The sequence below is a fragment of the Tinamus guttatus genome, unplaced genomic scaffold, assembly GCF_059628265.1.
Source record: "Tinamus guttatus ecotype Peru unplaced genomic scaffold, ASM5962826v1 Tinamus_guttatus_pri_ptg000173l, whole genome shotgun sequence".
Lineage (NCBI taxonomy): Eukaryota > Metazoa > Chordata > Aves > Tinamiformes > Tinamidae > Tinamus > Tinamus guttatus.
In genome coordinates, this window is record NW_028288707.1 from 4,971 (window position 1) to 32,936 (window position 27,966).

General features: G+C 36.2%; 1 protein-coding gene across 2 annotated transcripts; it reads left to right on the top strand.

Annotated features, from left to right (window-relative positions):
* LOC104572704 (vasculin) lies at positions 1-27,706 on the top strand. 2 transcript variants are annotated; one of them, XM_088523260.1, is made up of 12 exons: positions 1-696; positions 1,458-1,525; positions 11,336-11,455; positions 17,226-17,349; positions 17,821-18,044; positions 18,721-18,787; positions 20,116-20,300; positions 21,061-21,201; positions 21,613-21,777; positions 24,127-24,311; positions 26,601-26,703; positions 27,253-27,706. In XM_088523260.1, the coding sequence occupies exons 3-12, from the start codon at positions 11,393-11,395 to the stop codon at positions 27,409-27,411; spliced, it is 1,416 nt and encodes a 471-aa protein (XP_088379386.1). In that variant the 5' UTR covers positions 1-696; positions 1,458-1,525; positions 11,336-11,392; the 3' UTR covers positions 27,412-27,706. The 2 variants fall into 2 exon arrangements, with proteins under 2 accessions (XP_088379386.1, XP_088379385.1); XM_088523259.1 differs by lacking the exons at positions 1-696; positions 1,458-1,525 and having other exon boundaries at positions 11,318-11,455.
* The last annotated feature ends 260 nt before the right edge of the window (positions 27,707-27,966 follow it).

The window sequence follows — 27,966 nt, forward strand, 5'->3', positions numbered from 1 at the left end:
TTTTCAAGCCCAGTTTTGCTTGAGTCATAAGCATAATTAGTTTTGTTAACTGGCTCCAGGTTAAAAAAGAGCCTGAGTCACTGAATAGATATTGTTGAAAAGTTTCATGGCAGATATTTTTACTTGTATTTTATTTTTTAGATTTTCTGACATAGCCTTTTTTCATTTTGCAATGAAACCTATTTTCTAAATGAAGAGTCTAATAGAAAATTGTCTATCACTTTTTCTTTTATATTTTATTTAATATCTTTGTTGAAAAATGTTGTTGCCAATAAGCAATATGGTGGTATCCAGATAGCTGTTGTTGACAGAAGCCTCTATTTTCTGAAGCTGGGAAATATTCTTCAGTTCAGATGTGAAATTCGGATTTTCAACTTTACTATCTGTGGCGTAAAAAGCGTGTTTGTTTCACCTGGAGCTGCTGCTTCTTCCAGTGATATGCACATGGAATAAAGAAGAGAAAAGGCTGTGAGAGGAAAAAAACAAAGCTTAAGTCAGAGACTTGGCAAATCTTGGAAATAACTTTGTAGGATCTGTAAACAGGAAGGATGGGTAGCTGATTCTGTGAGGTGAAATCTATGTCAAACAGCTACGAATGTAGTATCAGCCAGAACTTGGGATATTATCTCAAGGAAAACAAACTGGAAAAGTATAAATCACAGAGAACTAGCACCTTGTGCAGTCCTCTTGGATTAGGTAAGTATTGTAGAGTTCCTAACTCAGTTCTTACTCGAGTAAATGTTTTGTCAGTAGAATAGTGAAAAAATGATGCTGAATTGAGAGCCTTGAAATCAGCTAGCAGAATCTAATTTTTATTTGCAGTGTTTATAATAAATATCTTTAAGACATGGAAGCGGGTATGCATTACTGAAAAGAACTGTCCATAAGTAAGAGCGTAATTTTGAGAGACAGGGAGGGGATTGGAAAATACGCACTTCTAGACTGAATCCCTAAGTAACGTATTTTTTTTCTGTGTTGATACTGTATGTCAGGAATGCTCTGTTCTGCTTCTTGAGCAAGTCTGAATGATTTGGGCATCTTAGTCTTTACATTTGCATTAGATGTTTCTCAGCATGAAGATCTTGTAATGTAGCTTTTTTTTTTTTTTTCCTCTTTTTTCCTGTGCATATGAAGGTTAAATATTCATTACCAGAAACTCGTTTACTGCATATGCAAACTTTTTTAATAGTTTGATGTTTTAAGGCTGCGTTCAGGGTTATTTCCTATTCCATGGTGAGAATGAATATGAACCTAGTTTGAAAGTGCAGCATAATTTAAACAAAAATGTTTGGAAGGGTTCAAGTACCAGCAGGCTGGTTAACTACCCAATTCTACATGTTGTTATTAAAAGTATTGCTATTTGCCCTGCAACTTTCCCACCAACGGAGGGAATGTTTTTGTAGATGAATATAGTTAAAGTATTGAAATAAATGTTATTTACAATAATTTCTCTGCAGGTTTGCTTTCAGCTGAATTGCTACTTCCCAAAAGAAAACTAAGATGGACAGAACAACTTAATTCAAAAGTCAGTGGTAATTTTATTAAATTCTTCACTTTTCCAGCATTATTCGTAGAAGTTTAAGTAATTAAAACATTATTGGGTAGTAGAGTGTAGACTGAGTGTCTGGTAAAGGTGACCGTAGTAGCCACTTTTTCTTAAGGAATTTCAGAGCTTCTGCAGTACAAAGTTACCAGTAATGCTGAGCAATAAAAAAGTAGATCTCTCTAAGAACATTGCACAAATATTTGGGAAGCTGTCTTGTATTTGAAGCTTAGTAGAAAAGTAATTTTAAGCACAGGAAATAGAGTCTGGGGAATACTATGATTTTTTTTTTGTCTGAATTACCTGACCTCAAGTAAAAGGGTTACATTTAAATCAGTATTTTAAATATATTTTTAGGATCGCTGAAGTAATTGTACTCTGAATTGTCTTGTCAATATCAAAGAATTGGTCTAACTCCAGTGTTTTGGTTTATTTGAATGGTCTTTCAAATATTTTTTTATATTTTTTTCAAATATTTGTCCATTTTAACTGCTGTTTTAATTTTGCCCTTTCGAAAACGTGCCCCTTTGAAAACATGAGGGCTCTGAGAACATAACTATGAGTCTCTTTCTGCAGTGAGACCCTACATTGGGTCTCCTACTGGGACTGGAAAGTGATTGCTTAGACGGACTGAACTGAGCAACATGTAGAGGAAGCAAACCACAAGTGGAATATTACCTTCCTCTTCCTTAGTAGTTTGTGTTTTGCTTCAAATTATTTGGTAAATGAAAACAGCAAGCCTAAGTGACCGTGTCATTAAACTTTGTCCGTTGCTTGCCCATCACGTAGTAGCTTGACTCAACTCCTAGAAAAGTGAGTGTTCTCACTTTGTCCAGTTGATTAACTTTTGGGTGTGTGGGAAGAGATGACAAGAGATTTTCACTGAGATCAGGGAGCTGTGGTACACTTAACTGTTCAGAGTGATTTCTTACTCAGGACTCTTGTTTCTCTATGTGTTGAAGTATTTGCCTTTTACTCTTTAACTCTTTCATTACATGCTTTTGACTGCCAATACAAAACCTTTCTCTTCCTTTTTCTTTTCTTTTTTTTTTTAAATTCCTTTCCTCTCTTGTTTTGCTTGTATTTTACAGAAGAATTGCAGTTCTTAGGTGTATACATACGTATTTGACAGTCAAGTGTGATTTACTCTGAGCAAAATTCGTGATATTGGCTGATGCCCTTTGAGGAGAAAATGCCTATGGTGCTGGTCCATTTTAATACCTTCTTTAGGTTTTTATGCAGCACTGACAGTCTGCTAAGTGGTTTGCAGACAAGTATGAAGATAAGGTCTCTCTTTGCTCCATAGAGCTTATACTTTAAGCCTTGTTGTAAACATGGCTTTTGTACTGGAATAATGTCAACAGCCTGGCTCTTTTACTGATACAGTAAAATCCTAAAATGGATATGTTTGTATTATAAAGGTGTCTTAAATGGTATGGGTTGCTCTACTGTAGAAATGAACTGTGCAATTTGAAGATTTTAAATGTAAGCAGAGTTTAAACTTACAACAAAGATGAAGTGTGGTGAAATCTGTAAATTAGTGTAAAAAAAATGTGCAGATACTTAGATTTGTTAGCACTTTACGAGCTAATATACTTAAGTCTTTTTTTTCTGACCTACTATTTTTTGGGTTTCTTCTGTGGATAAAACAGTTTGACAATGTTGGTCCTTGGAGGCCCTCAGTATTACATTTACACTCAAACTAGCTTTTCATTTTTTTGTTACTGTGTGTAGATGGGAGAAATCTGGTGCCAACTTTTCTACAATCCCTTCCTTTCCTGCTTTGGATAAGCACACTCTGGGAAACAATTGAAATGGCCCCTCTGTACTTGGTATATGTTAACGATGCCATCTTTTCAACTTTTTTTTTTTTTTATTCCTTGTGGAAACTCCAAAGCGCAGAAGCATTTCCAGTGATTTTGTTGAATTATGTTTGTTGAACTACACTGCAGTGTTATTGCACTAATGCTTCAGCTTTTGGGCTTTGTCTTTTGCAGAAGAAAGAGTATATATGTATCATTCTACTACTATGTGTATATTGTCCTACTGTGTGATACTGCAAGCATAGAATTTCAGGCAGAAGGAACTTGTTTGTCTTTAAAAAAATCCTACTTCATAACAGAATAATTTTGTATTTAATCTTAGATTCTGCTATGATAGAAGAAGCTTTTTGGAATAAAAGTAATGAACAATTCAAGTTTTCTCATTAACTTTGACCGTTCCCTGAATACTGTTTTAAAAGGCATTTTGATTTCTGTGATAGTAATACGTTGGATTCAGGGAAGTGTCCTAATCAGCGTTGCTTTTATAGATATGCTTTAAATATGGTTTATGTGAAAAGGGACAGTGTGATAAAGAGCAGGGAAGTACCTGTGATTTTTCAAAAAAGGAATATCTTGCAAAGCATGCTGACATTCTAGATCCTTATACCAGACAAAAGTAATGCTCTTCATTTGAGTCATCCCCTCATCAGGTACTAGGGAGAAAGTGTTTTTTTTTTTTGGGGGGGGGGGGCATTAAGTTAGATATGAGGGCTGAGAACCCTCAAACCCTAGAGAACATGTCAGTTAAGATGGAGAAATGGACTAATATAGTTTGACTTCATATAGTCATTTCTCAGCATGGTGTATGACTTTAGAAGGGGTTCAGATAGAGTATGTCCACCTACCTCTGGTTGCCTCCTTTGCATTCATATTTCTTTTTTTTTTTTTTAGATGAGATAGAGGAAAAAAAGAATGGATATTTTTTTTTACCTCATTGTCCAGTGCTAAAATTTATGCTGAAACAGTTCTGGATGGATAGTGGGTCTACAGTTGCACAGGAAGGGGCTTCTGACTGTCGATTGGACTTTAGGAAACTTACTTTTAGTAAGTCGTTGAACCTTCAATTGTTGAACAGTAAGTTGTGGGAGAGGATGTTTAAAGGTTCAGCTCCATTTCACTTTGAGATGAGAATTGCTTCTTATTTGCTGGTGTCTGTAAACCCTCTTGTACATTGTAATGAGGGAGGCACCTGTATGTTGCTTTCAAATCATAGGTTAACTGTAGAGATTTAAGCTTATTCTGTTGTTAGGGGTATGGCTGTGTGTTTACATGGAGAAGAGGTGAGGGAAGTAATCTTAAGCTCAAAGAGTCATGCCTTTGCAGAAATCTTCAATTAGTAGAAACAGGATTTAAAGTTTGAAAAACTGCTTAAGTTTGTGCTTGGACAGCAAAATGACTTGAAATCAGCTTGTTTCATTTTTTAAGCTGTATGAATGAGAGAGCAAGCAAGATCTCCCGTAAGCAATGTCTTCAAAAAGGGGATAAAAATTGAAATGTACCAGGGCTTAGACCACAAGTACTGCTTAAAACAAACTTTTCTTTTAATTAGTGCTGCTCTTGACTTCTGAAAATGGGGAAGGGCACATCACAAAAGAAATTTGACATTTAAGAGAAAATGTTCTGCAAGAGAAAGATAAACTTGCAGAAAGACATTTTTCCATTTAATTAAAAAATGCAAACATTTCAGTTAATAAAGAAGAGAGGGTGTGTCTCATCATGGTGTGAGCCTTTAGCACGCCTTATCTTTGCCTAGTTATTAAAAGTATGACTTTGCCTAGTCATACTGGCTAGTGCTTGATCAGGTGAAACAAAATTTTGAACCTGGATTAAGATAGGAGGACTGTAGGATCTGCAGCTTGGTTGTTTAAGAGTTGCTCTTTTAGTGACAGTTTTGTGTAAAGGTATTTTTCCCGAGAACTTTTGACCTTGACAGAGGGCATTCCCTTTAGTTGTCATGAAATGCAGTGCAGCCATTTTGACATTATCTTTGATAGTCAATACTCTGTTCCAATTCCTTTCTAGAAAATTTCCCCTCCCTTCCATTTTTGTAGATATATTTTTTTCTATGATGTTATACAGACTTGGTTAGTGGACCCCTTTGTATTTCACATATTCTTTAGTCAGAAAAATAAATAAAGCCTTTGAAAATTTTTGCTGTAACTCATAACCAAGGAAGCAGAACAGCAGCAAGAAAAAGAACACACTTGAGCCACTGAATAATATATCACTTTGTAGTTTTCATCTAGTGCATCATAACCGTGCTACAGTGTGTTGTAGAGTGTAATGCAAGATGCTGATGACTTCCAACCTTCTTTTGCCCCATTTACAAATATTATGCTGAGAATTAGATGACAGATGAGGGTGGATTATCAAATGAGTTTGCATCTGAGGGTGGAGTTGCATTCCCATGCATGCATGGGTGTGCATTATACCCTGCTTAGGGTAACAACGAGCTGCTCACAGCAGTAGGTGAAAGATCACAGGGCCTGCAAACGTGGGGATTCTAGATTTTCTGAAGACCGTGAATGCATGTGAAAATATCCATGTGCTTTTACCATCTCTATGCTGCTGAATTTCTCTATGCAGATCATAAGTTAAAGTTTCGAACTGATCTTTAGGGAACGTTGAGAAATTTGAATTCATATATTCCTTTAAGATAAAGCTTTGGGAATTATTGGCTTGAAGCTTCTTAAACACTTTTTTTTTTCCTGTTAGTAAGTTTACTACTCTATTTAAATAGGTAAGAATCCCTGAAGCTTATGAGTTTACAGGTTTTTATTTTTGTTTATGCTTTTTATTTTTATTCTAACAATCTTAGAAAATTTTTACAGAAACCTTCCTCTGATTTTTTTTTTTTTCCTCAGGATATCTGCAGTGTGTGAAAAGTATTGCAGCTAAAAACACAGAGCTGCTCTTCCTTTTCTCTAGCCTCTAATGGGCTTTTTCAGCTGTCAGGGTTTTTAATATGGCTTTAGTATTACTTTAATCACCTACATTTAAGTGGAATTAAATCATTTCATGACATAGGCAAAAGCGTATGATCTTTTAGCAAATTATACTTAGATTTTTGATGTTTTTGCAGTTTTCTTATTACACCGTTTAGCTTTTTCCTTTCATCAGTAATGTCACCAATTTTACCTGTGTCTTCCTCCGAGCGACACCATGAGAAAGTCAAAACTTTTTTTATTGTCATAGTTCAGACAGATGATATCTGAGCGTATTTCATCAACAATAACAAGTACTATCCTAATTAAGACAATTTCCTGAGCTAGGGCAATATTTTTATTTTGTATGTTTAAGAGACTTGACCTACCTCACAGTAAGAACAGGGGCTGGATGTTTTGAGAATAGTGCTGGGGCTGTCGTTCCTCTGCCAGCTAAATACTGGTTCAACAAGTTGAACAACATGCTCTTAAAATTGGGCAGGAATGGTCTCTGATCTCGTGTCCTTGTCATCTTAAATATTCTGATATGCTTTCTTCTGTTTTGTGTTGTGTGCATTTTATTTAATCCTCGTTTTCAAATAACTGTAAGAAAAATGTAGAGATGTTTCTTCAAGTTCTTATGACAGCAGAAGACAGTATTCCTTAGGAAATAGTATTCATAGGAGATCTGTGCTCTTTGAAGGAATTACCGGAAAACCAAATGTCTTTAAATCCTTTGTAACTGTTTTTAAGTGGCTGAAATGTTGGAGATGGAATCTAGAGAACAATTTTTGGGGCCCCAATCAGATGTGACAAGTTACATGAAGGGAAGAATCCAACCTTTCTCTCATGGTTCAGAACACTCTTGTTCTATGTTATAAATGCAATTACAACAGTGTAGTTGTTTATGTAAGATTTGTGTTGATGGGAAAATTTTGAGCGTAGGAACTGCCAATTATTATGCAGTAATTACAGTGCTATCTATTTGAGTACTATATAGGAGATTTATATATATCTAGAGAGAGGTAGAGAATAAATATTGTACATTTGATTATAACTGCCTGCAGGTAGGTATGCTGTCTTACTCTAAGGAATTCAATGCTTAAAACTGAAACACCTATTTTTAAGGTAGTAGAGCAAGAGGTGAACTACTAAAGAACATTTTATGATTAAGTTACTTGGTATTGTAAGTAAGCATGAGTTAGTTTTTCAGAACATCTCTAAGTGTTATATCTTCACAGGATGGCTGAGGTTGTCAGGGACCTTTAGAGATGATCTAGTCCAACCCTTCCCGCTCAGTCAGCATCACCTAGAGAAGGTAGCACAGGATTTTGTCCAGGTGGATTTCAAGTATGGCCAGAGAAATAGACTTCACAAGCTCTCTACGCAACCTCTGTTATTTTTTCAAAAGCGATTAAACGTAGAATCATAGAATTGTTAAGGCTGGAAGGGACCTACAGAGATGCTTTCCTATTTACAGTTTTGTGAAGATGAAAACCATCAGGGAGAACTGTCTCTGTTAATGCCGTCAGAAGCATGCCATCTGGAGCAGTCAGAACTATTGACACAATAGTAGACAATATCAGAGTGATGTTGTGAGGTAGCAATGTTTCTTTACAGGGAGACACTTAATGTTCACCGCCCTGTCCTTTATAGACTGCAGAGAGATGTTTCCAGTTGAGACATCCCTACTAATATTTGCTAGAAAATAAAGGGCAGCATAACTCTACCATGCTGTATTGATTCTCGTGTGGCACAAAATCGTGATTGTGTTTATTGTTAAACGTAAAAAGAAAATGCATCTAGTATTGCATTTTTAGAGCTTCTTAAACCATTAAAAACAAAATGAAAGCATCAACAACTCAAAACAGTTGAATGTCAGTACAATGTCAATACATTACACTATATGCCACAGCCGTTTCAACATTCTGTTATTGAATAATCAGGTACACTTATTTATTTGGCCTCTTTATAGAAAACAAAACAGAACTAAAATTCAGAATGTTTGATTTGCAGCTACTTTGTCCATTCCCTGCCCCATGGTATCGTGGAATATCACTTCTTTCCCCATTCTCATTCCTCTTTCCATGTGGACTTTCCCATCCACAGCTTGCTCATATATAGTCCATGTAGGCAGCAGTGCAGATATCATTGAACGGGATTTTTGAGTCACTTTTCCAACTCCTGATGAGTGTTATTCAGCTCCAAGAATACTGGTCTTCTGTAAGCCTGCAAATTGAGAGAAAAGATTTCTGATGCTAGAAAGAGTACTAGGGTAACAGTGGTAAATTAAATTTATCTTTGCCTAACCAGTTCAAGGTATCTGTAACCTTTATTTTCTCATCAATATTTAAAAGTGGTTTGGAGATCTTTTTAAGGGAAATTACTGTTGCTTGGCTATGCTGGAAGGTGCAGCACAGGACGCATTATATGAATTTCTAGTATGTGAAGGAAGTCTGGTTTGATCATAATGGTTCCAGTACTTGATTTTGTTTTTTTTTGTTTCCTTTTTTTGCTTTAAGGCTTTGTCTTTTCTGATTATTTCTAGTTTCTTAAAGATATCTGGGATGGAACAGACCCGTCTAGATATAAGTCTGCCTTATACTTTTGCTGCATGGCTTTTACTAATATAACTGCTTCTTGGTTTATCAATAAGTGTGTTAATACATACTCCTGATGCCTATATAACTCCCCAGTTACCATGTCTGTAAATGAGTCTGGTATGTGTCTGCATTGTATTCTGATTTTTAATGTGCTATGCAGAGATATGAGCAGGATTAACAGATGTTTGCTTGGATTCTAGTCTCTGCTTTGCCAGCAATGCTCTTTGGTTTTGTGAGTGGTTAGAAGCTTCTGCTCTGTATTCCTGGTCTGCCTATTTAGTGAAATCCTTCAGGAGGGAAGGGGTGATCTGTAACTGGGCATATTTATGTCTCCAGTTTAGAATTTTCTTTTTCTTGTGAACATGAGAGGAAAAAGTTTTACTTTTGCTGCAAGAAACTGCATGTTTTACTACAATGTGAGTACCTGTATTTGTTACAGCTAAAATGTATTACATAACACTTTCAGGTAGTTCGTTCAACAGGCTCTCCTTTATCTGTCCTTTATGCCTGCTTTGTGTTAACCACGTGGAGGCTCTTGGCTTCCAACTGAGCTTTGTAAGCAAAACTTAAATGTTAGTCATTTCAGCTGTTGCATAATTTTCGAAGTATTAGTGGATAGTAAAAATTGTAATACGAGATGAGGCCTGAAGAAGCAATTTGTTGTAAATACGTCTGCACAGCCTCATCGATGCAGGCTGTTTTCTTTGCCTTTTTGTACCACACTGGATTTTATCTGCTTGATGGCAGGAGAAAAAAAAAGTCAATTTATATATTGGTTGAAGTGTGTTCTTCATGTTAAAAATATTTGATTTTTAAATGTTATGTTGACTTAAAGGAGCATAGTTCAGCGGGGAGAGAGGGAGATAAAAACTGTATGAACTTCATTCTTGTCAAGCTACACCGTGAGATCGGGAAAGGTGGATTCATTTTTACAATATTATCTTTGTGTACATGCATTGTAATATAAGTCGTTTAATTACAATTATCAGTTTCTGACCTTGAAACATAATAACAATTGGAAAAGATTCAAACATTTGTGTTAGTGTTGGAGAATCTTGTTCTTCACATATTAAAAACTGCTACATTTCTAGCCTCAATCTTTTGTGACCATTATCATCTTGGATTCTTAGGATATTTTGGATTAACAGACATCTCATTTCTCAGTGGAATTTGTCAGATATTCGTAACAGTTGTTTAAATACCTCTTCGGCCCTCTTCTAGTGAGATAAAGCAAGCCAAGTTCTATTCTTGTCCTTGATCACTAAAACAATTCCTTACTGTATTCAGTAAAGGTCTGAATTTTAGAATTGTTACTCTAAATACAATCATGTTCTGTGTTGCTTTCTCACATCAACACCCATCCACACGTACTTTATGGAAAGCTAGCTATATTGTGTCAGGTTTTTGGTTTGATTTCTTTCTTTAATAGGATGAGCACAGACTAATGACAGGAGTTGTTTCCCTAGATCAACCTTTGTTATTGTTGAGTTGGCTCTAGGTGTTTTTATTTAGCTTTTTCACAGAAGTCTTGATTTCCAGTTCATGTAATTGTTCTCTACTAGACTTTTCTCAAGTTCTGCCTCTGTTTTAAGCAAATTAAATACGCTGCATTTTCCCAAATTCTTTTCAGATGAGGCAATAAGTGAAACTTATAAAAGAACCCTACCAATCAAACCATAAAAAGAAAACTCTTTTTAGATGTTCGCTCAGCATACTTGGTGCAGTATTTTTATTTCAGTTATTGCTGTGGCTCCAAGTTGTGTTACAGAGATGCCTTTATAACAAATCTCTTTGCTGTACATCTTTTGGAAACTGCTGTTCATTATCCTTTAACATTTGCTTATATATAGCTGATCTGTTATCTAGTGTGTGTGTAAGAGAAGACTAGCTCACAGATATTGAGTTCTTCATAGGCTGTGAGTAAAATTAGATTTTGTAGATGCTCCTATGGGTGCTATTAGCCCTCATTCTATTAATATAGTTAAGTAATATAGTTAAGGTGAAATTTTAATTGAACGTATTGTTCATGTTTCTGAAAGAAGTGTTCTACAAACCAAAATTGTTTTGGTATACACACTGTAGTGGGGAAAGCAGCCTGGACCAGAAAATATTTCACAAGCTAATTTTGCCAAAACTTTGTTTGGCAAAGGCACAGATGCTGTGCCTTTTTTTTTTTTCCTTTTATAAATTAGATGAATGGTATGATTCTGTTTTCAGTGCCGGTAAAATATTTAATTAGTGTGATCCATTGTTTTTGAAAGAGCAAGTGTACACCTATAATGACAGGTGAGACTGCTAGATTCAAAAGTAGATTTGTTTGGCAAGTAGTGCTAGAAAACAGAATGATGATTCAAACACCATGTGTGTTGTAATCTTGTAAGATAAATGTCTGATATGTCTAACTTGTTTTTTTATATATTTTTATTTTTTTTCCAATTGCAGGGACTTGCCATGAGGTGCTAAAGCCTTGTTTCACTGATTTGGAGAGACTGGACCTAAATGGCGCAGCATGACTTTGCTCCAGCCTGGCTTAATTTTCCTACTCCTCCTTCTTCAACAAAGGTATGTCCTTTGCTGTTCTTTTGAATAGGCAGTCTTATTATTAAAGAAATTTGAGTGCTATAACCCAAACATAGAAAAAATATAAATCTTTTAAATCATAGGAAAAATATACATCTTTTTATGAATACATGAAATGTAATAACAGATTACATACAGTGAATCTTATTGTGGTGCTTTAAATAGTTGGACCCCAGCTGTCATCAGTAGAGCTAAATTGCTTTATTTTTATACTAAAAGAAATGACAGAGGTACATATTTGATGGGCCAAATCTTGATTCTGCTCTTCAGTGTCCTATGCCTGTTATAGCAAAGTATTCTTTCTTCTGTAATCTGAATGCTTAAAAAATGAGGTAGACTTTCTGAAATAGCTCTTCAGCTGCTAGTAGGGTGTTCATAAGTGTTTCAAGGGTGTGATGCTTTCAGATAGTTCTGTATCCTTTCTGTGGCTGTTCTCTGTGGTGCCTTACTTGCCTTATGCAGTTACCCTGGGAACAAGAAAGCATGATCCCGAAACATTAGGATTCATAAGTGTTCTGTGAAGACTTGAGTATGTTTGCCTCATCTAAATGTTCCTTAATTTCTTGTTCTTTAATTTATGCTCCTACATTTCTTAAAAAAAAAATCTTAGGTGAATGCAGAAGCAGAGGCACCACTGGATATTTCAAATTAGTTGTTTTATTTCTGTATTAAGAAACCTGTCTTGATCATAAATATTCTTGAATGCGTCCAGGATGGTATGCAGCTTTGAGAGTGGTATTGCCTTATTTTAGTGCATTTATGTAACTCTTGTTCTTTATGTCCATGCAAAATAATCCTTATGAACATACTTCTTTATGTTGTGCTATTGTTAAATGCAGAGTCAAAATTAATTGTGTACTTACTGCTTTTTTAAAGTGTATACATTTATATATAAGCATTTATATCTGTATGTGTTTTTTTAAAGTTAAGTCAGTGAGTTGAGTAGGGTCATCATATTACTCTTCTTTCTTCTGCACTGATCTGTCTTTGTTTAGTCTTTAAGTAACTGTCTGTTGTCTTCCTGGGAACATTAGGCCTACCTGTTTCTAGGTGGTAACTAGTGTCTGATTTTTATTCCTTTTGGTTTCACTTCTTGTGATCTCCTTTTTCCAGTTAATAGATTTCTACTGAATCAGAGTTTAGATTAAGAAGGTGTCACATCTTAGATGGTGTCACATTTAGGAAACAGTCTTTCTCTCTGTATTTCAAAATCTGCTAGAAGAAATTTACCTGTATACTTAAAATGTCAGTACAGCAGAATCAAAATGCATTCTAGCGCTACCCTAGAAGTACTGAATCTGTTCTGGGGAATGTGTGTGGGGTGTGTTTTGTTGTTTGTTTCTTGTTGTGTTTTCTCCCTTCTTAAATTGTGAACCTCTATGGTGGATCCTGCTGTTATATCTTTGCCTTTAGACATTTATCTTTTTTGAAAAACTTAACGGTAGGTTTCACAGGTGCTTTCTCCATTATGTTTTTTGTGCATCATCTTACACTCGTTTGGAATTGACCTATTTCCTTGCTTTGCTTTCTCCCTCCTGATTAGCTTTCCATGATATACAGCACACTGGGACTTTAACCACTCAGAGTGTCTGTTTGGTTTGCATAAGGTTCGTTCTGTCATTCCTCAAAAATGTGAGCCTTTCGGAAGGGTCCCGCTGCACCCCCATTGGTTCCCAGAATAGGCCTTTTATTATTCCTCTCAGCAGCTGTATTGTTCAGATGTAGGAAGAGCAGAGCAGGACAGAGATGAAGGGTGGGTTGAAGAGGGCAAGGTGTCTCGTTTTCCATGCAGAGTGGAGCTGGGAGGAGCCTATGATATCAATATTCCTCAAACTTGAGAAAAGAAACAGAGTTCTATCCTGTCAGTTTTTCCTTTCCTAGGAAAGGACCTTTTGGGTATTGCATCTTTGGGGATTTAGTTGCCCTCAGTACTGGATACCTGAAACTTTCCAGTAACGGTTGAAAAGACTGATTTCAGAAGAACCAGCTACCAGGAGATCAGGATTGTAAATGAGCTTTCTTAATGCCATTGATACAGATAACAGCATAACAGTTTGGCTGAAATCCACCTTGCTGCTGGTGATTTCCTTTTAAGAATAAGTGCTGTGTATATTTGTTTTTTAATGTCATCCACCTGTTACTTACACAGGAGAGCTCGCTGCTGGGTACTTCTTGTTCAAGTGTAGTTTTGGCATCAATACTATATTGCAGCTAGGCAGGTGGAAACAGGTACAAATAATGTGTAGGCAGTTTGGGAACTTCTCTGAAAACATTCCCATAAAACATGTATGAGAAGATTATAAACAGGCCGGTGTACTCATGACTTACACAGTAAGACTTCTTGTGCTAGAAAATCTTTTCTATTTCTTGACTAGCTGAATTTAAGTCTTAACTGCTGGAAATAACCAGTAGAGTTCCTGTTGATTACAAAATTTACTCCCATCTTTTCCACAAAAACTGTGATAGACTGATACCCCCATCATGTGGGGAAAATGCAAACTGCACAGTCTTTGCACATATCTTAATTGAGATGCATTATGTCATGTACAACCAAACACTATACATAAAATACTCAACAATTAAACCTTGTGAAAATGTATTTTTAAAAGTTCAGCTAAAAACAATGAAAGTTAAATTTCAAAGACCATACTGGAAGGTTGTTCCCCTGTGTAAATGAATATAGAACTGTCTTCTAAAATTTCATATTTAAGCAACAATTGCTTAAATTTTGCTGGCTTATTCAGAGTTTGCTTTATACATATATATGTTTAATTGAATTGAAAAGATTCATTGTGATACTTTTTTAACTATTTAGGTCTATTGGTTGTTTTTTGTGTGTTGTTTGAGGGTGTTTTGTATTTGTTTTTATGTTTATTCCCTGCATTTCTGAAGGAAAACTGTTCAAAGTGCTAGTGATAACAGGTTGTCCCTCCCAAGGTGACTTTTTATAGTCTGAAAGTATACTATGTATTTTGAACTTATTTTGGGCTACTTGAGCTTGAATTTTAGTTAGTAGATGTTGAATTCCCCCTTCCTGAGGGGATCTTCAGTAGAGCTTAGATGTCATCTATTGTGTACTTATGTCTTGAATGAAAAGATAAGAAGAAAACTTTCTGCCACACTTTTTTTCAGAATAGATGGATTTTTTACTCTCTGACTCAAGCATAAAAAGAGCTCTTTTTTATGCTCTTTGACCAGGGATGTACTTCTAAATTATCTATGTTAATATTTAATAGTTAGTAGTTTTAGGAATATAACTTTAAGCTTTCTGTGTCAAATCTGCATCATTCACAGTTATTTTGAACCACGTTGTCAAGGTTTGTCTTGATAGTCATGAAGATTGTACAAAATCTCTTATCATGATGACTGGGAAAATTTGTGGGCTGTGTGACAAACAGGAGGATTAATGCCTGTGTGAAGTGTCTGCTTTGCTATTTTGTTGTTTGTCTGTTGTTTGTCTGTAGCCATCAGCTTAATTAAGTCAGACCAGCCTCAACCCCAAGATGAAGAGCTATAGATGTTGTTAATCTGAGTTTACTAGTAGCGCTGTTAATATGATGCTTGCATTTAGGCCATATAGGTTTCAAACCTTGTCACAAATGGGCTTTTGAGATGCCCCTTGCAAGCTAACAAGGTCTCTAAATGTCACATAGATGACATTTGACAAACATTTAAGATAAAAGAAATATGTTAGCTTGAAATCCTCATCATGCTAGTGATGGGCAATTCCTTCTGCTGTCAGAAAGCTTCAGAGTCCTGCAGGTTGTGCTTATTCTTACTTCTTCTAACGTCCTTTCATCGCCACCTCAGTAACATCTTTCCACGAATCTCTTTTCTAAATGGTGGTGCTCAGTCTTTCTCCTTGTTTCCCTAGATGTCAGGTTGTTTTTTTCTTTTCTTTTTTTTTTCTCCTCTTTAAATTACAAGCGTTTTTTAAAGTTTTTCCTTTAGCTATTCATCTTAAATTTGAGGATAATTTATTGCTCTTTTAAAGCGAGGACTTTTTTCTTATTTCCTTTTGTTTTTCTTCAGTATATGTTTTCAACTGTACTACTATTTGTTTGTCTTTCTATCTTCATCCGAGGATTGGAATCAGAAAATGACATCTCCATATCAAGCCTGAAGCATAGTAATGTGTGTGTGTGTGTGTGTTTTTTGTTTGTTTTTTTCTTCAGACATAGTCTGAAGCCTTTAGAAGTGCCTTTTACTTAGATATAGTAGAATGGATGTCTCTGGTTCTTTCTCCAAAGGAATATATGAAGGGTAACCACTAAAACTTAAAACTATTTTCTGAGGATTCTACAAGGACAGTATTTCATGGTGATGTGAGGTCTGGAGCAAGACAGGAGGCATACTGACTTCCTAGCTTTATCCTAGACATGCTGCTGTCAGAATAGTATGTTTCACTTTTTCCTCAACTCAGAATGTGTAAGAACAAGAACTGGCACATCATGGGCAGTATGATCCCAAGGATTATGTGAATAGGCCATTATTACTGTCTTTTTTTTTTTCTGAGTATTCTTCAAATGTGAAGAGGGAAAGAGCTTCAGGCAGCATATAAATCCTTGTGCACTAGAGCAGATGCTTCCTGAAGTCATCAGATCTACTTCTCTGACTTTGTGCCTTTCGACATAGCTGTTCGTCTATGCATTCAGAGTTAATTTGGCACTTGAAAGTGCTGGGTCTCTTGCTTACATGCAGCACAGTGGGCATATATGTGTTCAGGAGGTTTGGTTCTGGAGAAAATGGGATTTTTGCTTCATTCCCAGTGAGTTAATTTTGAAAAAGCAAGGGGGTTGTATGACAGGCAAGTGCTGCGGAACACATTTTCCTCTTAGGCACTTGTGTGGTGCTTCCAAAAGCAGGACTAAGCATTACTCTTGTAGGATGAAAACTTGTTCTTCAATTCTTGAGCTGTGGTAGTGAGAAAAATAGGGTATTTTTTCTACTCTCTTATTAGATACGCTATAGTATTAAAATAGTAAAGCCAGACAGAAGTGATAGGAAAGACGGCTGCTGTAAGACCTTTTGTAGGTTTAATTCACTAAGGAATGAGTTCCCGTAAAGATGTGTTTTGACTTTTTGAGTGCTACTCTTTACTCAGGATTTTAGTTGATAAAGTACTTCCTACTGAAATTAAATATTTATTAATTAAAAATTTCTCATATCTACTTATCTGATAATACAGAGTATATTAATGAATATGAACTCCTTCAACTTTCCATAGTTCTTTATTCGTATTTTGTGTTAGTTGTGTTTTTTCTTACTAAATTGTGATGACAAGGCTTAATAAACTGAGCTTTTAGGTGTCTAGTGATAGCCTCTCCAACCTTTCTGTACAGTGCAGATATGTAGTCTGACTACCGAAATCAAGATCCTGTACTTCTGCCATCAAAACTGGTTTCTTAAGTCCTTTCTTACTCCTTATCTGTTTAACCTCTAACGTGATGTGCATCACTGCACCTTTGCTGCCAAACGAAAATTCTTGGGACTTCTACATAGTGTTTCTCCTTCCTTGTGACACTAGCAGCTGTGTTGCATTGTCTTGACGTGGAGGATGTAGCTTCTACTAGCATGGTAGATAATGAGATAGTTCCAATCGTATGCATGCTTGAGAGCTACGTATGGGCTGACATTCAAAGTCCTTTTTAAAATGGTTTGTATATACCATGAGTAATTTGCGTATCGGCTCTGATAACTCAGTTTTGCTAATAATTAGATATCTCAGTCTACTACTTATGCTCCTTTCCAGTCATCACTGAACTTTGAGAAACATTCTGAAAATTTTTCATGGGCAGAGAGCCGTTATGAAGCAAATCGCAGAAGACACAACTCTTCAGATGGGTTTGATCCTAGTATTGGAAGGCATAACGGAGGTATGATTTATTTTTCATGAGCCATCTTACATATATTACCTTGCTGCTTTGTAGTGCTTTATCTAGAAAAAAATCTAAGGATAATGGTCATCCTTTGCTGATTGTCTTATTCTGTAGTAGAACTTAGGGAAAGAGATTTTTTTCTGCTACAGGGTATGATGACTAGCAGAGTAAAATGACTGCAGGTGTATTTGTCTATACCAAGAATAACTGTATGGAGTTAATTTTCTGCACAGTGACATAAATGAGCAGTCAGAAAAGAGGTTTGACTAGTTTTGATGTCAGGATAATGTCTTCCATCTCTGTCACTGTTCTGTGAGATTCTACTCTACTGCTTATGCTAATGTAAACTAAGTTAATCAATTCCCAGAATATAGAGCTGTTTGCTAACTCCTTTTGCAATTTTGCAGAAGTAGAATATTCTTTCAAAACTGTTTTTAATTACATTTCTTTAACATTTAAAAATCTAAGGGCATTTTGGGAGAAAAGAGAAAAATGGTTGGCGTTCACAAGGCAGAAATGGTACAGAAAACATAAGCCATCGTGGGGGATATCATGGCGGAGGCACCCGCACACGTACCAGCAATTTCCACTGTGGAAAAAGCCAAGGACTGCATGAAAATAACATACCTGAAAATGAAGCTGGGAAGAAGGAAGACAAGGAAGAACCCAAACAATTTGAGGCTGAGGATTTTGTAAGTTAATTGTAATTATAATAAACAAGCTTTCATTGTTTCTGCAAGTGCCATTTTGTCCATTGCAAGCTACTTGATGAGATTTCAGCAGTTACAGATCATCTTATAAGAGATCACCCTTTCCATAGGTAAGAGGGTGTTAGTCATCTGTCCACTAACTTTTCTCTTGTTATCTTCAGTTCTTGCTGTTTTTTGTTACTGTCACCTAGGTGTTTAAATGAAGTTCAAGTGTTTAAGCAAAACTACAATTGGATTCTAAGCCTATTTCGTAGTATCTTAACTGCCGTTTACTGTGGCGCGTGTGTGTGTTAAATTCTGCATGACCGCATTTTGACTGCTTCAAAATCTGAAGTTGCTAACCTGCAATGTACTATTTGAGGTCACAGGCTTCTACACAGAATTGAGGAAGTAAGGGGAAGAGTAAACTTCCCTTTTGAAGAACTACACATGGCTGTATTTTGCTTTCTCTGCACAGTTCATATAAGTTTATTGAATACTGCCTGACGTATTTCATTGGTTGTGTTGTGGGGAGACATGTCTAGCCTGTCCCCATTTACAAATCTTTGTTAGCAGAGGGTATGCTTCAGATGTTATTGTGGTTCTTTATTTTACTGATTCCAAATTTTAAGACTTACAGTTAAATTTCATTTTTAATAATGTTCAAACTTCCTTTCAGCCATCACTGAATCCTGAATATGAGAGAGAACCAAACCAGAATAAATCTTTAGCTGCAGGTGTATGGGGTGAGTATTATTGACTTTGTAGTATAAAAATCTGGTAGAGACCTAATTTTTTTGAACTTGAAACAGTTTAGTAGGATTTTTTTTCCGAATATTATAGTAGTGCAGTTTGAATTGGAGGAAACCGTGATGTTGCCACAAGTAACTGCCTTTTCATAAAAGAGGTAATATTTCCGTTCTGCGGGTCTGTGGGTGCAGGTACAGGTGGGGTGGTTCTCCTAGAAGTAGTACATGTCTGTCTGTAAAGATGTCGAGAATTCTTCTCCAGAGAGGAAATAGGATGACTGGATTAGCTAATTTAGTGATGTAATAGTGAGCTGAAGGCTTCGTGAAAGAAATCTGTGCTCTGAAGAACTTACAAAGGAACCCAGGAGGGCTTGAGAGAACAGGCTGGTTTGCATAGATTCAAGCTGTCAGAAAGCAAACGTCTTCAGCCATATCGTCTGCGTTGATAAATTTTTTACTTCAGGGACAACCGTGAGAGTGGGCCATGAACTGAACTGTAGTTTGGGTTGTTTTCTCACTTCCATTGGATGCATTTGGCTGCTACTTTACACATCTGTAGGTTTGAAATATACAATTCAATATACAATACTAAGAAAATGGCAGCTTTAGACTGTACAGTTTTTAAAGCAATAAACTTAGAGAGAACCTGTATCTTTTTAGGTTAGTAATAGTCATGGGGGGATTAAAATGGTTATTCCACTTTTTGAGAAATTTATCTCTGTTCTGTGTGTGTGTTTGACACCAAGTGTCAGTTGCTTAGTGGGTGTGGTGATTGACCATCTCTTTAATGACTGTCTCTGTCTTGAACCTGGAATAATAGGGTGAGCTTCAAAAGTTATGTTATGCTCAACTGAGGCACAGGGAAAGAGAAAACTGTTTTTGCCATGGTCTAGAGTAATACATATCCTTTCCTTATGTTTATAGAGTTTTGTGTGGAACATGACTCTAAACTGAGCTTTTAATAAAGTTACTCTTTAGTAATAACCTGAAATATAGGAATGAATCTTTTGGAGATAATTATTAACAATTTGCAAACAAATACTTTATAGAAGAATGACTTTATTTTCCAAAAGCTAAAATTCCACCATGACAAGTCAAATAATGTTATAAATGATGATTGTAGAAAATGGAGCAGAACTTCAACTTACCCAACTTTGTACAGTGTATTACTGATGAAGTTATTGCTGAACTGAGTTCCTGTTTGCTCTGCACTGCATGGCTACCTTGTACGCTATGAACTAGAAACCTAAAAATACGTAATTATTTTTAACACAATTAATTATATTTTTTCTTTTCCTGTTCCCTCCTCTCCTTTCTCTCTCCAGAGTATCCTTTGAATCCTAAATCTAGATCTCCAAGAATGCTGGTCATTAAAAAGGGGAGTACTAAAGAATTGCAGATATCAGGATTCCCTGTGGTAGGAGGTCTTCATTCACAGTCAGTCAAGAACGGAACCGGCACAAGTGTTTATAAAGGATTAATCCCTAAACCAGCCACTCCGCCTGCAAAGGTAAGTTTTGGATGCTGGTGCCATGAACAACATGTTGAAAAAAGTCATAATCAACTTCTGAATGTGCTCATTTCAGCTGAAGTGTGCTATACCTAGAGTATTACGATTTCAAGTCTTGCGTACTTGAATTGTAGCACCCCTTCCCCCAGAGTGTCTGGAAACACTTTATTTTTCTTCTTAAATTGTACTCTATTTTGATTTCTCTTTATTTCTTAATTACCTTTTTTTGAGGTACGCAGAAGCTGTCCAGGTTAGTGTGAGAAGCATTTTCTAACTTATAGACTAGCAATGACCTAGTGGATGACTGTAGTTCACATATCTACTTTAAGAATTTATCCCAGTTATTGATATAGTGATACTGCAATCAATCTAGAACTGTCATTTAACTTTCTTTTTGCAACATTCTCTGTTTATCTCTTGATTTTCTGCATAAATTTTTCTGTACCCCAAAGACATCTTGTGGAGTTGTTCTCAACTCCTGCTACATAAACAATACTAGTTTAAGATATGCAAAGCTCTATATTTCTGTTTTGAATTCATCATATCAGGATCTTGATTATTTTTATATTTAACTGGTGTGAAGATGTGAACAGTATTTGAGAGCGAATTGCTTATAAACTGACTTTTGCAGAAAATAAAGGTGTTTGCACTAAATAATGGTTGTAGATTTCATTCTGCTTAATCATTTTTCTGAAGATTCTTGAAAATTATTCTGATATAATTAACAAGTCTTTACATTTATGTTTAATATTCTGTTTAGCCGACACAGTGGAAAAGCCAAACAAAAGAAAATAAACTTGGGAATCCATTTCCTCATGAATCTGCATATAGTATTGGCAATTTCAGTGCTTTCAAATCAACTGTCAAGGCATTTAATGTGTCACAGAATTCAGCGAAAGAGGTAAAGCAAGTAATTTTTGTCAAATCTGTCCATTTTTAGCTTGATTACTCAACTGAGATAGAAAAGGGATGTCTGTGGCCTTTGAGTGCTTGGCAGTTTGCTTTGTAGGTTTGATATGCAGTAAAAATGGTGCATTAGGAAGTCCAATCTCATGGACTTAAAAACTGCTAATGTATGGTATGTTTATGGAGGTCCACCTTTCATTAGCAGTGTTCCATAAGTCTGTGTCTCCATAAATTAATAAATAGGCCTCATACTAAAGACCTGTATATACTGAAATACAAATATATTCCCTCTGGATTTGAATGTGAGTGTACATGAAACGTGAAACTACAGGTGCTCTAAAGGCTTTTTCAGAGCTTTATAAAGGATAACCTTCTGATATTCTTTTTTTTCTTGGCCCGTCCTTAGTGTAATCGGTCAAATTCTTCATCCCCTGTTGACAAAGTTGGTCAGCCTCGTTTAACAAAGTTAACAAGAATGCGGACTGATAAGAAGAGTGAATTTTTGAAAGCGCTGAAACGAGATAGAGTGGAAGAGGAACATGAAGATGAGAGTCATGCTGGGCAGGAGAAGGTAGGTTGATTTATAACTCCTATAGATATAACAATGACTGATTTCAGATTTCTGTGATCCTAAACAGATATGCAGTGCCAAGGAAAAGAAGAAACTTGTGTTGCAGTTAAGTCATTCATTTTCTGTTTTTAGACATCCAAGGCCATGGCCTTTTAATGAATTTTAAAAAAATTATCCCTATTACATCTTTCTCTAGGGCTGCACTGGACTAGATCATCTCTAAAGGCTCCTTCCAACCTCAACCATTCTGTGATTCTGTGAATTGATGAAATAATGTGATTGAAGGCTTTAGAGTTCTGCTTTGACTGCTTCCTACATCATTGGAGTGTTTAACCAGACCATCTCTTAAATCTAGTTGTAGGAGCAATAGTTTGGTTTATGCATATATAAAGAGCCTTTTACTTGCTGAGAGCTGCAGGGCCTGCTCTGCGTGTGATACCGCGTGTCGGGTGTTTTCCACAGGGCACTGCGTGTGCTGTGTTTAGGTGGCATCTGAGGGTACAGCGCGCCAGAAAGACGGTCTCAGTGCCAGCTAGCACAAAGCCATAAGCATTCTTGTCATGCCTGGTCAGGATGAAGCTGTTCCAAGCCAGTGTTTGTTGGAAATGAGTGATTTAGAGGATGAAAAAGGCACAAACAGCAAATCAGCAAAAATAATGAGTGTTTTAGGGGAAAGATTATTGTGATTCAGTGAAATAAAAGAAGTGTTGTCAGTGCGCATTCCTTATAATTGGAAGTGAGACTTCTGACTCTATTTCATGAGCAAAAGTTCAGCTTAAGTTTAAAGAGATATTTTGGAAAGTTCTATCTTGAACTTCAAAATTCTGCAAAATAATACACGAACTTTTTTGGAGATCCTCAAATTGTCCTGAATACTTAATATCTTCATGGTATTTGTACTTTGTACCAATGGACTTTGGTTATTTGCTTTTCAGATTTGTTTTTAATAAAAGTGTGCATGTTGCAGGGGAGGAAGCATTTTCAGTTGTGCCAGGATGTTGTTCTTACTTCCATGCATATTGTTTCCTGCCATTGTTGTTACATTAATGGGCATTAGAAGAGGTTAAAGGTTAACAAATTATGTAATAGTTGTCCTACTTTCAAGTTAATTTTAATAAAGTGAAGGCATAGTGTGCACCTGGGCAGATAGGGAGATATCTTTTGTAATGTGGTCCTGTTGATGGGAGTTTAAAGCCTGCTGTAACAGACTTCATCTCTAAAATAATGAAGCAAATCATGACCAGAAGCTCAGTCATGCTTGCAAGAAGTTACTTTGGCCAAATGTATTAAATTTGTTAATATTTCTGTGAATATCATAGAATATTCATCTGAATAACATATTCTCTGGGTTTCCACTTTAATAGCTGAACGTGTATTTAATTTCTTGCTCATCATTCTAAAATTTCTGGAAGTGGATAACATAATAAACAGAAATGTAATGATGCTGATGGTCTCAATCCTGGGCTCTGAAGTATCATTTCTCACAAGTGCAGAACTGGCTGATGGAGCAGCTGCCTGCTGCAGTGGATAATGGCATTACACACCATATGTATGGATTTTGTTTTCCAAGGGCTGTTAGCTAGTTAATGCTGCTCTTTGTTTGTTTTACAGTTGGTAAAACTTCTAGGGCTACTTGGATAGTTACTGAATAAGACCTAAAAACTGTAGAATGAGTGGAAGCAGAAAAAGCTCTGTCAAGAGAGGTTATTAAAACTTCTAATATCTGTGTCAGCTTCATTAGTTTTTAAATGCACTCTCTTCCTAGTTCTTATTTCTTAGCTAGATGAGGCATATAGTTCCTCAACTATACAATAACCTGCTGTAGTTGGGGTGCATGTATGTGCGTGTAGAGGAAGATACTGGGTGGATTTAAGAGCAACGTCTGATCTCCTTAAATTTGTGTCAGATGAATTTGTTGTTTGCAGTATGATGGCTGTAGCCTGTCTCTTAAGTGATACAAACTTCATTCTATTGCTTTCAAACTGTTCCTGACACACACCCTTCTGATACTTAATTAGAAACCCTGCTAGTAATTACAGTAGGTAACTTACTATTTCTTAAAATATGAAAAACAAATAAGTTTGGATTTTGAAGTTTGAAACAAACTATGGAGAAAGACAGTTTGAACCAGAGCATGGAGTTACTGCTTTCTGCTTTATTTGATCAGTGACATAATATACATTGTTTTTTTAGTATCCAGATATTGCAAACTCCTGAAGCAGGAACAAAATTATTTCTTGAAGTAGTATAGAGTTTCTCCATTTAAAAGTGATTTAAATAAAACAGAATGGCTTTCAGCGTTTTTAAGAGCATTAATTGTAAATGGAATTATGTAATTATTTTTTATAGGATGATGACTCCTTTAACTTGCATAACAGCAACAGCCCTCATCATGAGAGAGATATAAACCGAAACTTTGAAAATGAAATTCCGCAGGAGAATGGAAATGATTCGATTACATCTCAACAGATCATTCGATCTTCAACTTTCCCTCCGACAGATGTTCTTTCAAGCTCACTTGAGGCAGAACACAGGTATGTACTCTTACATAAAAAATGTTCCTAAATGGTAAGTGAGCTTGTCTTAAATTCTTATCATCTCAGAAACTCCATCCAAAAACTGAAAAACAATGCACGTAATTCCTGCCTTTTAATGTAACATAAATGATCAAGTTAATGTCCTATATAATACACTTAGTTTTTCCTCATTGTTGAAATAAAGAAATTAATATATATCCGACTTTTAACTATGAAAAGTATCACAAGACGATGAAGGGGAAGTAAATTCAGAAAAGGTTTGAAACATTTCTAGTTTCTCACAAAAGTACCTGTAATAGCTACTGATACAGAGTGGTGATGCTGAGAAATCACAACTGTAAAAGCCTTGGAGGTGAACTTTTTCAGGAGTCTATTTTAATTCCTGCTGTTCCTAATAACTAAAGAAATAAACCATCCTTTCTATTGATAGGTGCTATATATAGATAGGACTAGAGAGCTTTTCCTTTTGTAGTACCTATGAGGGAGCTCAGGACTTCTTTTCCCTTGCAAATTTGAAAAGTGAAATGCAACCTGCTCTGTTCTGTTTTCCTTATTTTCCCTCACTGGCAAAAAAATCCTTCGCTGCTGTAAGTTATTAGCAGCAATGTTAGACTAGAAGATAGGAGTCAAATCTAGTTGGTCAGCTGAAACGGTGTCCCTCACAGCTTTCTGGACAAGCTTTTCTTGTGGTGTTCTAGAGACCTAGGTGGCGTCTGTATTGTATCAGTCCTTCAACTGTAACCTCTATGTGTGTGTAAACACGTGTTGTGGTGCCTCTGTTTCTGATGACACTAAATTGAGGTCACCAGCGTAGTTTTTGGATGGCTTTGCGTGCCTCATAAACATGCAAAGCATGCGTGCGCATGGCTTTGAAAGCATGCGTGGGGCTGCTCTTCTGTTGGGGGAGTTGTTGCATGCAGTGGCTGTGTACTTACCCATTGGTTTCAGCTTCAGCTAATTTTGGTTTTTTTTTTTTTTTTTTTTTTTTTTTTTTTTTAAAGTGGTTCACCTTCTTTTTAAGCGTTTCTAGAAGGCAAGCCTAGGCTGATGTTACTTAAAACTAAGCTTTATTTACATTAAGAGAAGCTCTATCACTCTTTACTATGTTGTATATAATAGTATCAATGTGGTAGCTTGCTTGCAGTAAAACTTTAAAAGTCAGATTACTGTTTCTAGAAAATATAACTATAATTGAACTGAATCTGGCCATGACCAACACAGAGAGTCTTTTGTACATGAGTGTGTATATATATAAAATGTGCATTTTCTTATTTTTAAAAAAACTTTTGCATTATTTATCCAGCTTTCTGTTGATAACACTGTTCTTTATTTTTCTGTAAACATTTCTTTAACTCCTCTTTCACAAGCTTTGTAGTGCTTTTCTCCTCATTCCTTCCAAGTCCAGGCTTTTACTTTGTCTTTAACAGCTGTCAGTTCTGTCGTGGGTTACCTGTGGGTCTGCCCAGTGCATGCCCATTGGAATTTGTTCTGGGGTGGATTATACCGAAGGACTTTTCCTGTCCTGTATCTGGCTAAATGAAGTACCAAATGGGACATCAATTTTCAGTTCATCTGACTTCTGTTTTAAATTTTCAGTGTGCTTTAAGCTCTAGGTTTCCTGTACTGGTTTTGGCGTGTATTTTAGAAACCTCTTGGCTTCGGAGTAATCTGTCCATTTCTCCTTCCCTTATCCCAGAACTCATTCCTAGGTGTAGTTTGTCTATGCTGAAATACCAGGACCTGCCTTTAGGGTGATACTCAGACAAATGCCAAGAAATCTTTCCTGCCAGCAGCCATTTGATTGAAACAGGATATGAAAAGCCGTCGTCATAGCTGCTTATGCTACCAACAGCCATATCTTGGAATTCTCACAATTAAAAAGATCTGCCTCTTGACTCAATAACTTTTGCAGCCTTACATTTAGAGGAATGGTAGGGAGTGCAGACTGTATTTTGTATTCTAAGCCAAGTGGCAGGAAATGTCATACTTGGTACAGGCAAGTGATGGTGTGGATATATGCTTGAAAATAGGAATATTTTCTGCTAAACTATTAAGCATTTGAATTTTATAATTTTGAAATCAAGTGTGTATGGGTAAAACAAGATGAACAGCCTCCGTTATGTTTAAAAACTTGAAGAGGTGCACCTCTAAATAAGAGCTCTTTATTTATAAAGTAATATTTATGGACTTCTTAATTTACTTTTACAGATCTTTATATATCTACCTAAGCAAAGCTTGAAAAATGCATGCAGCAAATTCCTTAATATTGTTGTTTTTCTTTTGAAGGTTGTTAAAGGAGATGGGCTGGCAGGAAGATAGTGAAAATGATGAAACATGCGCTCCACTAACGGAGGATGAGATGAGGGAATTCAAAGTCATTAGCGAACAGGTGATTCTAAGCTAATGTTCTGTTATGAACTTGTACGTGAATGTCCTTAATACCTGTCTTGTGAGGGACCTCCAGTAATTTTGATGATTACATACCACTTGATCAAGACTGACGTTTCAGTTTTGTGGGATTTTTTAGTACCGGTTGTCAGGTAGATGGGGAATGGGATACCCATCCTTCCTTCCTCAGCCCCTTCATCTTTCCAGACACAGCCCCCTTTAGTAGCAAAGTTTGCAGGAGGCTAGAAAAAAGGGGTGTTGTATCACGGGAGAGACCATGTAGGAGTGGTCACTGGGGCAAGGAATCTGAGGAAGCAGAAGAGGATAATGCTGTTGTTCACTGCAAGAGCCCAACTTAGCACGGTTGGAGGTTCTTGGATACAGGCAGCTGATCAAGAAGTTAAGGCACCCAGGTGTATATAGTTTGTGTACATATGTGTAAATGGTAGTACCGTAGACTTACTGTAGCTCATAGGTGAAGACACAGAAAATATTGAAACTTAATTGTTACTTAGCTGTTTATCTCCCTAAAAACTTCTTTTTTTTTCAGTTACAAAAAAATGGCCTTCGGAAAAATGGTATCTTGAAAAACGGCCTCATCTGTGACTTTAAATTTAGCCCCTGGAAAAACAGCACTTTCAAACCTGCTCTGGAAATTGAGGATTCTGAGACAAGCAGCAGCGATACATCAGATGATGATGATGTGTGAAGATTTCTCTAACATCTGTAGAAGCTCTTTTTGATCTCACGAATATTTTGGGGGTGTATTGTCCAAAAAAAAAAAAAATCTAATTTATGTAGTAATATCCCCCATTAGAGAAAGAATGATGGGACTTCTCTCCGAAGAAAGCAAGGAGTGTTGTGTTGGGTGTGTTGAACATTACTATAATTTCTTTGTAAATGGATGTTGTAGAATGAGGACTTGGGTTGACCCAGCATTGACTTTCTTCATCACTGCAGCATTTCTGACTAGCAATGTGACAATGTAACAAATCAGACCTTCTCATTTAATAATAAAAACAAAAGAATTGTGTAATGTCTTGCAAAGCTTCTGTCTTAAAATGTCCAAGTCTATGAGGAAAAAAGGGGCAATTGATACAGTGTTTTGCTTGCCAAGTCTTTTCTTTCTCACAATAGAAATCCTCAGATTCGCTTTGTACACAACAAGAGCAATGTAGCATGTTGGCTAAAATGAGCAAAGTGCACTAAAACTCTTTTCCTTAATTGAGCCGTTGTACTGTTCTACTTTTTCCACACGTAATTG

Coding starts and splice junctions, on each gene's coding strand:
- LOC104572704 (XM_088523260.1), top strand. CDS start 11,393: ATGGCGCAGCATGACTTTGCTCCAGCCTGGCTTAATTTTCCTACTCCT. Junction 17,350..17,820: donor TATTGGAAGGCATAACGGAG/GTATGATTTATT, acceptor TAAAAATCTAAG/GGCATTTTGGGAGAAAAGAG. Junction 18,045..18,720: donor AATTTGAGGCTGAGGATTTT/GTAAGTTAATTG, acceptor ACTTCCTTTCAG/CCATCACTGAATCCTGAATA.